Genomic DNA, 15240 nt, shown 5'->3' on the forward strand with positions numbered 1-15240 from the left:
GAGGTAAGTATTTTAATATGCGTTTTATTTCAGGTAAAACGCTGCTATTAAAATATTGACCGTAACTGGAAGCTTTATATTGAGAGCCTGTTTGTTTTCGCCTGGTGATGCCACATTATGGTATTATTTCGCCAATGTGATTATTAAAATAAAACTTTTTATAACAATATTATCTCTAATTCGATTAGGTTTTATTTAGAGAACAAGCTAGTAACGAAGTTTGACTTACTGTGTCTGTGCATAATACAATATTCCATTTTGTAGGAATGTAGCAAATATACATGTCTACGGTACAATGGTAGCCAGTAATAAGTATCTATTGTCTGTGGATATTATTTATTCAAACTGTCAACTCTTTGACATTCAAGTGTCATAATATGTCATCAGCCATTTACTATATTTTACAAATATTAATAAATAGAACAGTTAGCAGTGCTTAACGTGTTTTCGTTCATCTCGCGACTCCAACTCTCAGCACATTCAAAAATAAATCAATGAACTAAAAACATACATTGTTTAGATTGGAGTTCAATACTTTTAATTTTAGGGATTTCATCATATAATTGATATTCACCCTAAATTATTTAGGAAAAACACTGCTGACCGATATAGTCGTTATGAAGATTTCTTACGTGACGTCTTTACTCATTCTGCTATAACCATATGCAAGGCGGTTTTTTAAAAAATTTACAAAGAAAGTAATATTAATTCTTGCTGCATTTAGTTATCAAATAATGAAATAGACTTATTATTTCCTAAAGAAAAATTATGATATTATTATTTTATTTACAAATAATTTCCAGCCAGAGTAAATACTTCTATCGGTTTTTGAGCCAAATTGCGGCCAAAATTAAATAAAATCATCAGATTTTATACTATGTTATCCCTATAATAAGTAATGTTAGGTCATATACACTGTGTGCCTTTCAGAGTGTACCTACAAAAATATAACTATTGAAAAAATAACTTATTAAGAAGTTACTGACATTCCAAACTGGTGGCATGGAATTTTTAGGCTTTCTTAACAATTTGGCATGAATTTAAGGATATGCTTTACAAAGTTATTGATCTCTTAAGTAGGTTACTTGAAGATTCAAGAAACTTAAACTGAGTCAGTTCTTAGACATTAGGTCATATAATGTACTAAAACTTTTACTTTTAGACAAACACTACACAAGCCGATTTTTAAGTTTTGACAGGAAATTAAAAATAATTTCAGGCTTTCCCATATTTCTTGAAGACTACCTCTAACAGTTTTGTAACTGCTAAGACCGTTGTCGTGATTATAATAAATTTGTCTTCATTCTATAGAATTATCGGTACTGCTAGCACTCGGGATCTGAGATCCAAATGACATAAGACTTACTCTTATCAAGGCTATTAAATATATTCTTGTCAACCGATTCTGATGATTCTCTGAGAATCAGTGTAAGTGGTGGCGATACCATAAAGCAAGTGGGAAATTCCCTATACACACTGTACACATCGTATAAAACAACTTGAGCCTAAGTTACATCTCGGGATACGTACAAGTAATCATGGACTACGTGTACCTTATTTAATGAGTCAGATCAGAATAGATCAGTCACCGACATACCCTATTTCACAATCACTTCTTCTATGCTACAGTAATGAAAGCGCCAAGTATGGAAGATGGCGATGTTGTATAACAAGTGATTTGCATGCTTGTTGTTCCTGCCGCGTATACTATTGTGTACTGTTGTGAACTTAGTGATAGTCTAATTAAGGTTACTAGACATAAAGATCTTGCAATTTTAACTGTTATATTCTATATTTAAACTCATCTCTATTTTCCTTCGTAATATGTAACGGCAGTCATTTTGTCCAATTGAATGTTGCTTAGGAGGTGAGCTTGATTCTAGGGGCATATACGAGTAGTATGACATACATTTCCTTTTTATTGGAATGCAGTACCTATTCCTCTCGTGACCATGAATACCTCAGAGGGTGAATGTTTAGTAACGCTGCCCAAGCGTGGTCAAAGGCATCTGCTACTAACAAAAACACTGGCTGAGGGTGTTAGTGAAGTAGGTATATATTATACAAGGTCATTGATTCATTCAATGGTAACGGGCAAGTTTCCGATATAGTCTACATCTACGTTTCGTATTATTTTCTTAGAAAATGATAAAATTGTAGATATGAACCGGGATTCTTAATTCTACACAACTCTTACAAAACATGTTGCCAATTCGATAGCATTGAGAAAGTATTTGATAAAGAGATGTGCATAGTTCAAATGACAAGGAAGTAATCTCCAACAATTCCCTGTATACAAAACGTAGGAAGCACCTTTGGAATTTTATTACATACACATGCAAGTAGGCTTGTGTCTATTCTTCAAACTGAGTTTTTGATGCTGTGCGTATTTAGCTAGTGGAAGTGAGGTTAAATATTGGTCCGGCTTCAGTATTAGCAACAGAGCATGGTGCTTTTATGATCCTTTGTATTTCATTAAGTAGACAATTGTTGATATTTCTTCCAAAACAGGAGTGTGGAACGATGTTCCATATAGATTAAGAAAAACACGAGGTTATTCGAGAGAACGGTAGGAGATAACCTCAGATTAACCTCTGTACGTTTCTGGTGCCATCATTTTCTCCCATTGAAAAAGGTGGTGAAAAAGGTGGCTAAAAAGACCGCTTGAAATGAAGTCTATCTCAAAATACTTTAGGTTTTCTGGATGCATTAAACTTTAAAGCATACATAATACCCTTGATGGGCCTCGAGCCCCTGAAAAAGGATTCATTTAGAATGATTGCTTTGATACAAATTTTCATGTTACCGCTTATGCGTTTTTCTACATTTGCTAGGTGACGGAGGGTATCATAATATGTTTTACCTTTTCGTTTGTTTCTAAGTTTATGAAACCTGGAGTATGGCTATAAATATTGCAAATAATAAACTGTATACATCCAGTTATACCTTTAGAAAAATTTTGATGTATTCGGAAAAATAAGTTTCCTGCCTTTAACCTCTATACCAAAATGTACATGATGTTTAATCTGACGCTTTCGTTCATCAGATTTTTTTGTTTTACATTGTTACAAAGTAATTAATTCACACATTGGTTACAAATCTAGTTGGCCTATTCACTATTTTGGTATTTATTATCAACCTATATCAATTGGAAAAATGTCATTTACCTACTGTGGGATAGTCACGAGTAAGCAATAAATGACATTTTTACATAGAAACTCAATTTTGTATATGTCAACTAGCAAACGTAAAAGATAGTGAGTCAGCCTGCAAGGGCTTTAGGACATGTACATTGCTGATAAACACCCCGCGAGGGTGGATTATAATGATCATACACGCAAGGCTGTGCAAGCGTAAGCGCATTGTATGTATATTCCCTGTCGTGCGTTCCAAGCGATGGAATCTTAAAATTTTTCATGCATTCCCCTCGCGAGGGTGGCAATCACACACACGACATCGACACGGGTATTTGAATAATTTATATAGATAGATAAGATATTCGTATCCATACATCGTTGATAAACACCCCGCGAGAGTGGATTGTATTGATCATGCAATTTGTGCGCATTACAGATATGTATATTCCGTGTTGTATGTTCCACGCGATGGAACATTACTCTTCATGCATACGCCCGCGACGGCGGCGATCAAGGACACCGGTATTTGAATAATTTATATAAAGAGATAAACACCCCGCGAGGGTGGGTTGTAATTATCATGCAAGCATGGCTGTGCATGAGCGTTTGCGCATTGTATGTATATTTGTATTGTATTGTGTTGAGAATGAATGGATGAAATTTCAACACTATTCGTGCCTTGCCCTTGCGAGGGGCGGCGATCCTCAGTATTTGACTGGAAATACGTCTAGGAATGTTAACACTTTCTATAACCTCGTCCCCATGAGGGGCGGTAATCTATTAGTCCGGTATTTGACTGTGCAAATACGTCCAGGAATATTTAAACTTTCTATACCTTACTCAGTAAGTTGGTTTTGCAAATACGTCCAGGAACGTTAAAAAACTGTGTATACCTTGCCCCCGCGAGGGGCGGTAATCTATTAGACCGATATTTGACTGCAAATGTGTCCAGCCACGTTAACAGTGTCTACGCCTTACCCCTGCGTGGGGTGGCGATTTATTAGACCAGTAATTTACATCCAATCAAAATTCCTGTGCTAAATTCTGGCGGGATCTGTGAACCTTTTTTCAATGCCGGTTTGAATTGAAGTAACAATATGTTTGAGTAACTTCCAAAAACTCTTTGTCTAACTTGTCTTCGAGCATTCGTAATTTATGTACTCCTTTGAAACGAAAGCCACTGGCCACGCGTTCGTTTTGCAGTATGTTAGACAACAGTCTATTGCTAGAATGTTCACTTTGGTTTCTGAGTTCACATTTTTAGGAAGCCCCCTGGGCCCCGCCACTTTTAATACTATTTTAACTGTTGAAAAATCACTACAAACAAAATATTATTATATACATGCAAGTACGAAAACATTTGCAAAAAAGCAAGACTTTCAAACACATAAAGTAGTGATCCGAACGGAAAAACCGTTAAAATAATGATCACGTACTATTTTCAAATGAAATTTGAAATTTTACATTTACATTTTACATAATTTAACGTTAATTACATTAACGTTGTATGTAACAACGTAATAATTACAACGTAATTACAACGTAATAAAATATAAAGAACTCACAGCGAATTCACTTCACTTATTACACTTTATCTTGCAATGTCGGGTACCAACTGATTGCAAGATGTTGCTTCGACGGTAAACAAAACGCCAATGAGCTAAAGTCGCGCTCAGCGATTTACGAAACTTCCCGAGCCCGACACCGCCAGGTGGCGCCACATAGCCAGACGTGACGTCAATAAAAGTACGAAAACTGGTATGAAATCGACGGAAACGGAAATGCTACTCTCAATATAAAGCTTCCAGTTACGGTCAATATTTTAATGGTTAATTTTCTACTCCATTTAAAATCTGAAAATCTCACACGGGTAGACCGAGTGTAGTGTTTGTGTATATACACCGGTAGTGGGACTGGGAGAGAGAGGGGCATTCTGTCTCTGGCATCGACAGAAGGCGGAAGTGTGCTGCTGGCCATTATAGTGTATAACAGTGTAGTGGTGAGACGGTGACTTACTGCTATTACAGTAAGGACAAGGGACCTTACGCCGAGCTACAATGTTTGTTTTTTGGCATTGGCCAAAAAAATCCTTAGAAGGAAGTAATACAAACTAGAAAGCCACGGCGATACAATTATACATCATGAAAAATCCATGATTCCCGAGGGATTTATGGAAAATTGAATTCCACGCAGACGTCCGCTAGTAGGTACCTACTTAAAATATGGCGATCAATATCAATTTCAAACGTACAGATTTTGAAATGGCTTTAACTTTTGTGTGTTCGCTTTGAGCTTTCTTTTTTTTCTCTTTTTGGTAACCTAGACGGGATATTGCATAAATAGGTAAAGGCAAATCCAGGACTACTCGTACATTTTACGATTGCACCCTGTTTTTCACAAGTATTGTAAGTAGTTCTCTTCTTTTGAGGGAATGCTACAGAAGCTACAATAGTAGATACTAAGTTTTAGGGGTTTTTTAAAATAATACAAAATCGTTTCAACTTTTTAATAATTCATCATAAAAATATAATAATTAATTACTTATTTACAATTAACACTTACACAGTCACTTTTTAACGAAAATCAACATTCTAACATAAATTTAAATAATCATATTTTTATAAACAGCACTTAATCTATTTAAAAATGAGAAGAAATATGACAATGGAAATTTTTGAGCTTTGTTAATTTTATTAAAAGTAAGCCTCTAAAGAACGATTCAGTCTAAAATGGCAGTGATAATCAACATAATAAGGCACAGATAACCCTTAAACTGGTTACTACGGGGCACCAGCAAAGACGTACCGCCAAGCGATTTAGCGTTCCGGTACGGTGTCGTGTAGAAACCGAAAGGGGTGTGGATTTTCATCCTCCTCCTAACAATTCATCATTACTTACCATCAGGTGAGATTGTAGTCAAGGGCAATGTAATGTAAACAATAAAAAAAATCGTACCGAAACACTAAACTGCGTAGTAGTACGCGTTTTAGGCGTAGTGGCTTGTTAAGCTTGGAAAATTCGTTCATAACACTCCTGATGGACCGCGGGGGCCAAGAGGCGGGTAGCAATGACAGATAAACCCACTACTGATGCACCCTCTGCCCCGCGCGCACGACTTCACACCCGCGCAGTCCTTCCCTCCCCGTCGCCCGCATTTCATGGGAGTGTCATCAAATAACTTGCCAAGCTGTAGCACCACACAAAGCAGACCCAAATTATGAAATTACTGAAATAGATATACGAGTCTAGTGAAACTGACGAGCTTCCAACAAATCAGGAGTTCTTAATCATAAGCTTATTCATGTAACGAAGTTAAACTGTTTCTTTTTTAAAGTTTTTTCTATAATTTCAGTAGGTATTATAGAAAATAACAGAACTTTTTTTTTATTCTTTGCAAGTTAGCCCTTCACTACAACCTCACCTAATAATAAGTGATGGTGCAATCTAAAATGGAGCGGGCTAACTTTTTAGGAGAAGGATGAAAATCCACACCCCTTTTCGACTTTTACACATCGTACCGGAACGCTAAATCGCTTGGTCTTTGCCGGTAACTAGCCACGACCAAAGCCTCCCGCCAGCCAGACCTGGGCCGATTAAATAACCTGTTTTCAAAAAATGCTTTAGTTCAATTTAAAAAATACTTTGAACCCAGGACCTCGTAAGTGTGCTATAAGCCACTGGCCTGCAGTCTATCCTTCAGTATCTCAGCGTGGAAGTCTTCGAATGGCGTGAGTTTAGTTATTTTGGGCGTCTCCAACATTGTGAGCTCTATAATGCAATACAGGACTTCTAGTTTGTTTTTAGCTCTTTGTAGAGCCTGAAAGTTAAAAAAATCAAATTAAATTGCTAACCCTACCTACTTGCTACATCTATACTTATAATAAATCTGTCGTCATCCACTCATATTCGGCTCACTGCTAAGCTCGAGTCTCCTCTCAGAATGAGAGGGGTAACGCCAATAGTCCACCACGCTGGCCCAATGCGGATGGCAGACTTCACACACTCAGAGAATGAAGATAATTCTCTGGTATGCAGGTTTCCTCACCGATTGAGACACGTGATATTTAATTTCTTAAAATGCACACAACGGAAAAGTTGGAGGTGCATGCCCCAAACCGGATTCGAACCCACACCCTCCGGAATCGGAGGCAGAGGTCATATCCACTGGGCTATCACTGCTCTTCATAAATCTGTAGAGAGGTCAATCCTGTACATGAAATATATTTCCAAAATAACAATCAGAGGATGATTAGTGATCGATACTGATGCCAAAAATGCAATCAGTAAAATTTTCGTCTGTCTGTCTGTCTGTCTGTCTGTCTGTTCGTTATAGAAACAAAAAGTACTCATATAAAAATGAATGTATGAAATGTAAGAATAAGAATAAGAATCATTTCTTTGCAAGAAACATTACATTTAGTTATACAAAGATGTTCTTATGTATTAGGTAACAATGTTTCACCATTAATAGGTATACAAATGTTTATTGTTTAATTAATTAAATTAAAATTTAATGACATTAAGTTTTAAAGAAATATAATTAATACTATTTTTTGAAGCATCAGCAAAGTACTCTTCTATGGAGTAGTAACATTTTTCTATTAGAAACTTTTTAAGATTTTCTTTAAGTGTAGGTTTGCTTATGCTTCTGTTTGACAGCTGTTGTGGAAAGTTGTTATAGATTTTTGGCGCCATATGCAAAAATGTGTTGTTATAAGCGCATATCTCCAAAACGGCTGAACCGATTTGACTGATGTCACACTGTTAATAATTGCCATACCTACACTCCAAAATGGCTTGACCAATTTAGATGAAGTTTAATACTATGTTTGGTAGGTCTAACAACAGGTTCACACCCATAAATAATAAAAGTCTACCACAAAATTTAACAAAACAAGCTATTATTATTATAATAATGTATTAAAACGAAAATTCTACTTCCAATAAAAACTTAAAAAAAAAATTTGGTCTTATGATTCTGTAGAACTAACTAAATCACTCACCAATTCAACTTTCGCTTTAATCTCTGGTTTGCCACTGATTTCCTTCCTCAGCTTCACCATCTCCGGGGGGGTGAAACCCACCAATTTGGACAACACATCACTGGTGAAGTCAACATCCAAACACCCCGTCCCATCAACTATTGTACACTTTAACGTCCAAGCCTCTTTATTAACTAACAACTTAGACAACAACTTCAAAATCTGCCCTTTGACTTTGAAAACCCTTCCAGCTCTACTTTCTTCATTCATATCCAGAATTTGCTTTATATAAACATACGGTTCGGATGCCACGCGAATTGGTGTTTTAGGACTGTCGGAATTGAATACATTTTCCTTTGCGTCAAACTGGGCTTCCATTTCTCTTAAATAGTCTTCGTCTTCAAAACACATGTCAGCGTCGTCTGGATAATCATCTGCAGTATTTGTTGTAGGGTTTCGATTTGAATTATCAACCGTATTTGTATTAGTCGTAAGGTCTATTTTCATTTTCTTCTCTGGTTGATGTGTACTGTCATCTAATGGACGTCTCACACGACTATCACTGTACTCGGCTTCGATAGCACTCAGTTCGTCCACATCGATGTCGTCATCAGCAAAGTTTGATGCTTGTATGCCATTCATTTGATCTGTTTGATCAAATCTTGGCTCCAATACTGGTTCAATGTTTGACGAGGGCATTTCAGTGTGTGGTGATGGTATGTTTGTGTTTCTGGGATGACTAAACGTTGAATCTAAGTTCGTTTCTGAAATAAAAGTCAATAGTTATACGAGTTTTGGACAAAAATATTCGAAGATTTTTGGCTTGGCAAAATTGCTCATAACACTACTGATGGTCCGCGCGGGTCGGGAGAGGGGTAGCGATGTTCCGCGCGCACGACTTATACCTGCGCAGTCCTTTTCTCTGCCCCGCGCGTTCGTCTTCACACCTGCGCAGTCCTTTCCCCCTGTCGCCCGCATATCATGGGAGTGTAATCGATGAACTTGCCAAGCGATGCGCATGACGAGCGGCATGAAATGTGGCAGATCGAGTAACATTAGCACACAACGTCTCTATACTTAGCGGGTTGATGGACGTCCACTGCTGGGCATAGACCTCTTACATGGACTTCAAAACAGTCTCGAGTCACCAGCATCCAGCGGCTACTTGCAACCCCGTTGATTTCCTTTATCCATCTAGTAGGGGTCGACCAAGACAACACTTTCCGGTGTGGAGTACTTAGTGGGTAAGATCGCTATAACACTTACCTTCAGTCATAGGCAAGCCCAACTTGGCAGATAGGAGGTATCGTTGCGTATTAGTGCTCAGGTCATTCACTTCACCACCCAGCAGTTCTATACAGCTCTCAGTTAGCAGAAGCATCCCGCGACGACATTCTACTGGCCCTAAAAAGTTTTACAAAAAGTTGGAGTTCATACTAGGTGGCTAGCGACTTTTGAAACGACTTTTGAAGACTTTAATGATCATCATTATCACCCCATATTCGGCTCATTGCTAAGCTCGAGCTTACTCTCAGAATGAGAGGGGTTAAGCCAATAGTCCACCACGCCGGCACAATGCGGATTGGCAGACTTCACACACGCAGAGAATTAAGAAAATTCTCATGTATGCAGGTTTCCTCACTATGTTTTTCTTTCACCGTTTGAGACATGTGATATTTAATTTCTTAAAATGCACACAACTGAAAAGTTGGAGGGGCATGCCCAGAATCGGAGGCAGAGGTCATATCCACTGGGCTATCACGGCTCAATGAACTTTAAGACCCTTTAATGTTTAATCCATACATCCTAATTAAATATTAAAAAAGAAAATATCTGTCGATCTGTTTCTTTTCACGTCTAAACCTCTGTACCGACTTTAACAAATTTTGGTAGGTAAACAGATGATGACCTATGGTTCTGAGACTTGGAGCTCATAAGAAGGCTCAGAGTCACACAGCGGGCGATGGAACGAGCTATGCTATAGGAGTATTTCTGTGTGATCGAATCAGAAATGAGGAGATCCACAGAAGAACCAAAATCATAGACATAACTCGACGTGTCGCGAAGCTGAAGAGGCGGGGCGGGGCACATAGTTCGAAGAGCCGATGGACGTTGGGGTCCCAAGATGCTGGAATGGCGACCCCGCACTACTAAGCTCAGTGTTGGTTCCCACCGAGTGGACTGACGACATCAAGCGAGTCGCAGGAATTTGCTGGCTGCAGGCGGCTCAGGATCGTGATGTTTGAAAGTCTCTAAAAATAGTCCTTGACCTGCAGTGGACGTCCATCGGCTGATATGATGATGATGGATGATGATGATGATGATGATGATGACACAGATAAATTGGAACATTGCAGAGCAGAATATGAGCTCCTGGAAAATCTATTATTTATAATTCATGGATTATTCAGAATTTATATGGATTATTCAGAATGTATAAATCTAACTCAATATCCTACCTTTTATCAAGATTTTGCAACCAGGTGTAATATCAAGGCTCAGGTTCCTCATTGGTCGGTACTCAATGCCGGTGACGTCCTGCATGCCATCTGTCATATACAACTTAATCATCCTACAAACATTAAATGGAAGCAGTATTTTAATAATTTAATAATAATCTCTACAAGGTAGCCCTTGACCACAATCTCACTTGATGGTAAGTGGTGATGCAATCTAAGATGGAAGCGGGCTAAGTTGTTTGGCATAGAATAAAAATCCACACCTTTTCTTGTTTATAAGTGACATTGTACCAGAAAGCTAAATCGCTTAGCAGTACATCTTTGCCAACAGGGTGGTAACTAGAAGTGATCAAGGCCAACTTGTAAAGAATAAAAAAAATATATAGTATAAAGGCGAAGGTTTGTTAGTGTGTAAGTCTGTTTGTTCCTCCTTTACGCTGCGGCTACTGAAGCGATTTCGCTGAAATTTGGAATGGAAATAGATTTTACTTTGGATTAACACATAGGCTACTTTTCATCCCGGAAAAATCCACGGTTCCCGCGGGATTTGTGGAAAACTGAATAACACGCGAACGAAGTCGCGGGCGTCCGCTAGTTACAAAAATCCTACTAATATAATAAACGCGAATGTTTGTTGAAGAATGTTTGTTACTCTTTAACGCCACAACTACTGAACCGATTTGGCTGAAATTTGAAACAATGATAGATAATACACTGGATTAACACATGGGCTACTTTTCATCCAGGAAAAATTAATGGCTTCCACGGGATTTCTGAAAAACTGAATTCCACGTGGACGAAGTCGCGAGCGTCCGCTAGTTGATAATATTACTTTTAAAAAGTTTATGTAACATTGTATTTTATTTTTCAATTCATTGACCTCTTGTAATAAAAGGACGCACAATCAATCATTTCACTTAAAAAGTGGCCAATTTTGCTTTGACAGTTCTAGTTCAGTTAGTTTTATGGGTAAAGAAAATCATACCTAAAGGCCTTTAAATATAAATCCAATATTTAATGAAATCCCAAATACAGAGCAAATTCAGCCTTAAGGATTGAGATTAAGGTTGAATTTGCAAATGTGACTACTTCAATTGAGTGCCAAGAAGTTGTGTTTGTCACTCATTGAGTGGGGACATTTTTTGGTTGCTGACTGTGCATCAACTTTTTTATAGAAGATTGATGGTTTAATTAAATAAAATGAACATATAATTCATCATGAGCCATGAATATGATGTTGACATAGGCCTTTCTTTTTATGAGCTCCAGCCCTCTCTATTCTAGGCTTTCTGCATCTGATCAATACCTGCCACTTTCTTAAGGTTGAAGAGGTTATATGCTACATCAGTATTAATCAGCAGCAATTAAAAAATTAAATTACCTGTGACTTGGTACTTTCTCATCAAACTTTGTTGTGGCTTCGACATTCTCCATATTGACTTTTTGAATTTTCAAATACTGTTGGTATGCAGGTGTACCTAAAATATCAAGAAAATGTAAATGTAATTAACAAGGTAATGTAAAATACAATACTACTAAAAAAAACTATACCTAAAGTGATATTAGCCCAATAATATTAGGTCCAAATAAAGCGTGAACCTGGAAAACCTCGTTTTTCCAGCTTGCTGTGCACCTGGCGTCTAAAACCAGTTTTTTATGATATCTACCTATCCAAATCTATTTTTGTGGGATTCAAAAACCTCTTAATAATCCACAAACATGACAAAAATATTTAATCAGCTATTTTTAATTTTATAAGAACCAAAAAAATTCTTGATAATGTTACTATAGCTAGGCAAATTCATCCGTAACACTCCTGAGGTACCGCGCGGGCCTGGAGGTGGGTAGCGCGCTCAGCTTCACAGTTGCACAGTCCTCCCCCTGTCGCCCGCATATCATGGGAGTGTCAGCAACGAACTTGCCAAGCTATAATGACTTTCTTTTATTCATCTATGCAGATATTTACCAATATCACAGACAGCATTAATTTGCAATACAAATCGTCTTGTCAGGCAAGTCTTCTGCACAGAGCTGAGGTTAGCGGGGAGTGATCCGGGGCAAATCTCTTGCAAATTGTTTAACAACCATTGCTCCTTTGCCTGGTTCTGTATCTCTATAATGTCTGTGCATCCACTGTCTTCCATAAAATAGTTTACACATCTATAAATTGTGAATGCCATTAGCTGTTATTTGTGAAAATCTCTTATAGATTATTCTTAAATAGTTTAGTGGTAATTGCTAATTTTCTTAATTCCCTGCGTGTGTGAAATCTACCAATCCGCATTGGGCCAGCGTGGTAGACTATTGGCCTACCTAATCCCTCTTATTCTGAGAGGAGACTCAAGCTCAGCAGTGAACCGAATATGGGTTGATAATGATGATGATGAACCTATCTATAGAATAAAATATCATTGGCTATGGGCCATAAGTTCCTGGGTCAAGCTATGTGATATTAGGTTCTTCTTAATTCTATGATGGTTCAGATTATAAGGCCCCCATTAGGCGATGCTCCTGCGCTCGCACAAAGCCCCCAGTCAATCAGAAGAATCGAAAAAAAATCAGATTGTAAATTTCCTTCTCTTGTAGGAGAAATATATGAGAGAAATCCCGTGCCCTGAGATGTAGTAGGCCACTAAAAATACTCTGATTGGATAAAGATTTCGCGCACTAACCCCGTTATCCAGTCCTCATCGGCTAACATATGATGTGAAGCCAAAAAACTCCGAACAGAGTTTAGCGTAGCAGCTGTAGACATTATTTATATTTTATTCAAAAAGTTTATATTTTCTAACATAAATGTTTCTGTATTTTGTACGTAAATATGTTCCTTGATTTGTACTGTTTGTATTTTTTTCCGTCAAACCAAATTCAATTCAAGTATCTATTAAATTATTAATCTGTGGTCAACATTCAAATCCACAGATTATTAATAGATGACAGACAACACAGTTGACAGATCACTTTCTATACCACAGATGACAAATGAAGTTATAGACTTCAGTCTTCATTTGTCGTCTGTGTTATAGACTATAAATTAGCATAGATTATTATTTATTGTTTCTTTAATAAACTGATCTTAGGGCTTTGCGTTCTGACTGAGTCAATCAAACTAACAGAGTTCTAGCTTTTTAAAGTTTATCCATAAATTTAATTTTATACGAATCAAAACAGCACAGCACAATTTATTTACAATCAGAAACTTAACTTAGAGTTTATCGTAGAAAGTGGAATGGACAGAAATAATATATTTACCTCCATTAAATTCAAAGATCGGAGACGAAAAATCCTCTGCTTTTGGAAATACTCTGCCTGCTTGTTACGCCCTAAGTGCTGTAAAAATCTGTGATATACATCCGTACAAGACGTCTACAAGTACAAGCAATGACTAAGAAAACCTCAGTCTACAAGCCATTGTCCTCGTAAAAAGAGAATTTGAAATCGATTTATGTTCCATTTACCTTATAATCGATTTTGATAACCTGGAAGAAGAGGATACGAAGATTATCTATGGAGGATAAAATAACTACCTTGAACAACACTAATAAAAAAAAAATAAAGTCTTTGTACAAAAATATTTGAATTTCTGGAACTCTTTGGTATTTTGTGAGTGTATTCTGTATTCTGTGGTTTCTATTCTATGGTGAAGTTGATCCAAGTTGATCGCAAAAAGAGTTCGCCGATTTATTTCTTTCTCCCTCGTAAATCGACAATAGGCCGATTGACAACAAAACGACTATCCTGGGGGCATTATTTTTCGTAAATGATAAATGCTTCCTAAATAATTGTTGTGAACCGAGAGCCTGTATTCGTGATTAATACAGTGGAGGACAAAATATGAAGAGGCGAAATGCCGAATCTGGCAAGATGCGGCGCCCAATAAAGCGCACAAAAATCGCCGAAGGAATGTATGGAAAGTGAGTTTAAAAGCTTTATTTGGATAATAGTACAGTATTAATGCGTTTACTACATTATATTTTTAGTGAACAGTAATAATTCATTAATCAAAATAGGAATTAAATGCAGGGGGCTCAAAATAGTGTGGGTTGAGAACACCATCTGGCGATTCTTATTAATTGTTACTTGGGCGGCAGAAAAATAAGAAAAATAAACTGTTAACACGTGTTTAAACACATATAACACAGCTGTAGACATAATCACATCAGTATTACATTAGAAGCTCTTGCACAAGTTGTGTTACTAATTTAAATAAATTAATTATAGAATTTAATGAAACCTATTCATATGTTTCATCCATCTGTTCATTAAATTCCTTGCAAACAATATTTTTTAAAGACCTTTTTAACAATTATAAATAAAGTTAAAGTTTAAAGAAATCAATCTTTAGCTTTATTATATTTTGCAGGGAAAAGGCAAAGATATCACACTGAATTACAGTCCATAAATATAATACTTACTTCTTTTTTTCATATATTAAATCTAACATTTATAATTTGATAGATGTCTTTTTTTGGTTGTGTATGTTTGCAGAAATAATTGTTTTCCAACTGGTAAGACAGAGGACTAAATATTCTTATTTGAAGTAATAATTCATTCAAGTCCAAGGTTTATTAGGTACAGCATCTATTGCTCTAATAATATGCTTGCTTAAAACTTTAGGCTGCTAACTGGACTGAAGATAGTTATATAAAATATATATTTATA

At 36.9% G+C, this 15240-nt stretch overlaps 2 protein-coding genes across 3 annotated transcripts in view; one reads left to right on the forward strand and one right to left on the reverse strand.

The window, feature by feature from the left end:
- Nucleotides 1-5629: 5629 nt before the first annotated feature.
- LOC112049221 (recQ-mediated genome instability protein 1-like) lies at nucleotides 5630-13460 on the reverse strand. Its single transcript, XM_024087023.2, has 7 exons — nucleotides 13251-13460; nucleotides 12545-12738; nucleotides 11960-12056; nucleotides 10579-10691; nucleotides 9386-9523; nucleotides 8141-8883; nucleotides 5630-6954 (listed from the first exon to the last, which is right to left on the reverse strand). Exons 1-7 carry the CDS (start codon nucleotides 13331-13333, stop codon nucleotides 6805-6807), a joined length of 1518 nt encoding a protein of 505 aa, XP_023942791.2. The 5' UTR covers nucleotides 13334-13460; the 3' UTR covers nucleotides 5630-6804.
- A 737-nt stretch (nucleotides 13461-14197) lies between these two features.
- The window catches only part of LOC112049226 (macoilin-1), a 70038-nt gene continuing 68995 nt past the window's right edge, over nucleotides 14198-15240 (forward strand). For both annotated transcript variants that reach the window (XM_052887514.1, XM_052887515.1), the window contains exon 1: nucleotides 14198-14492. In XM_052887514.1, the coding sequence (XP_052743474.1) occupies nucleotides 14413-14492 (80 nt within the window). In that variant the 5' untranslated portion in view covers nucleotides 14198-14412. The remainder of the gene's footprint in view (nucleotides 14493-15240) is intronic.

Source organism: Bicyclus anynana, chromosome 19, assembly GCF_947172395.1.
Source record: "Bicyclus anynana chromosome 19, ilBicAnyn1.1, whole genome shotgun sequence".
Classification (NCBI taxonomy): domain Eukaryota; kingdom Metazoa; phylum Arthropoda; class Insecta; order Lepidoptera; family Nymphalidae; genus Bicyclus; species Bicyclus anynana.

What these genes read in the sequence shown, in the direction of transcription:
- LOC112049221 (XM_024087023.2), bottom strand. Translation starts at nt 13,333, where the DNA reads ATGTCTACAGCTGCTACGCTAAACTCTGTTCGGAGTTTTTTGGCTTCA. An exon ending in GATGAGGACTGGATAACGGG is followed by an intron (nt 12,739 to 13,250) that starts GTTAGTGCGCGA and finishes CACAATTTATAG; the next exon opens with ATGTGTAAACTATTTTATGG. An exon ending in TAATGCTGTCTGTGATATTG is followed by an intron (nt 12,057 to 12,544) that starts GTAAATATCTGC and finishes TTGATATTTTAG; the next exon opens with GTACACCTGCATACCAACAG.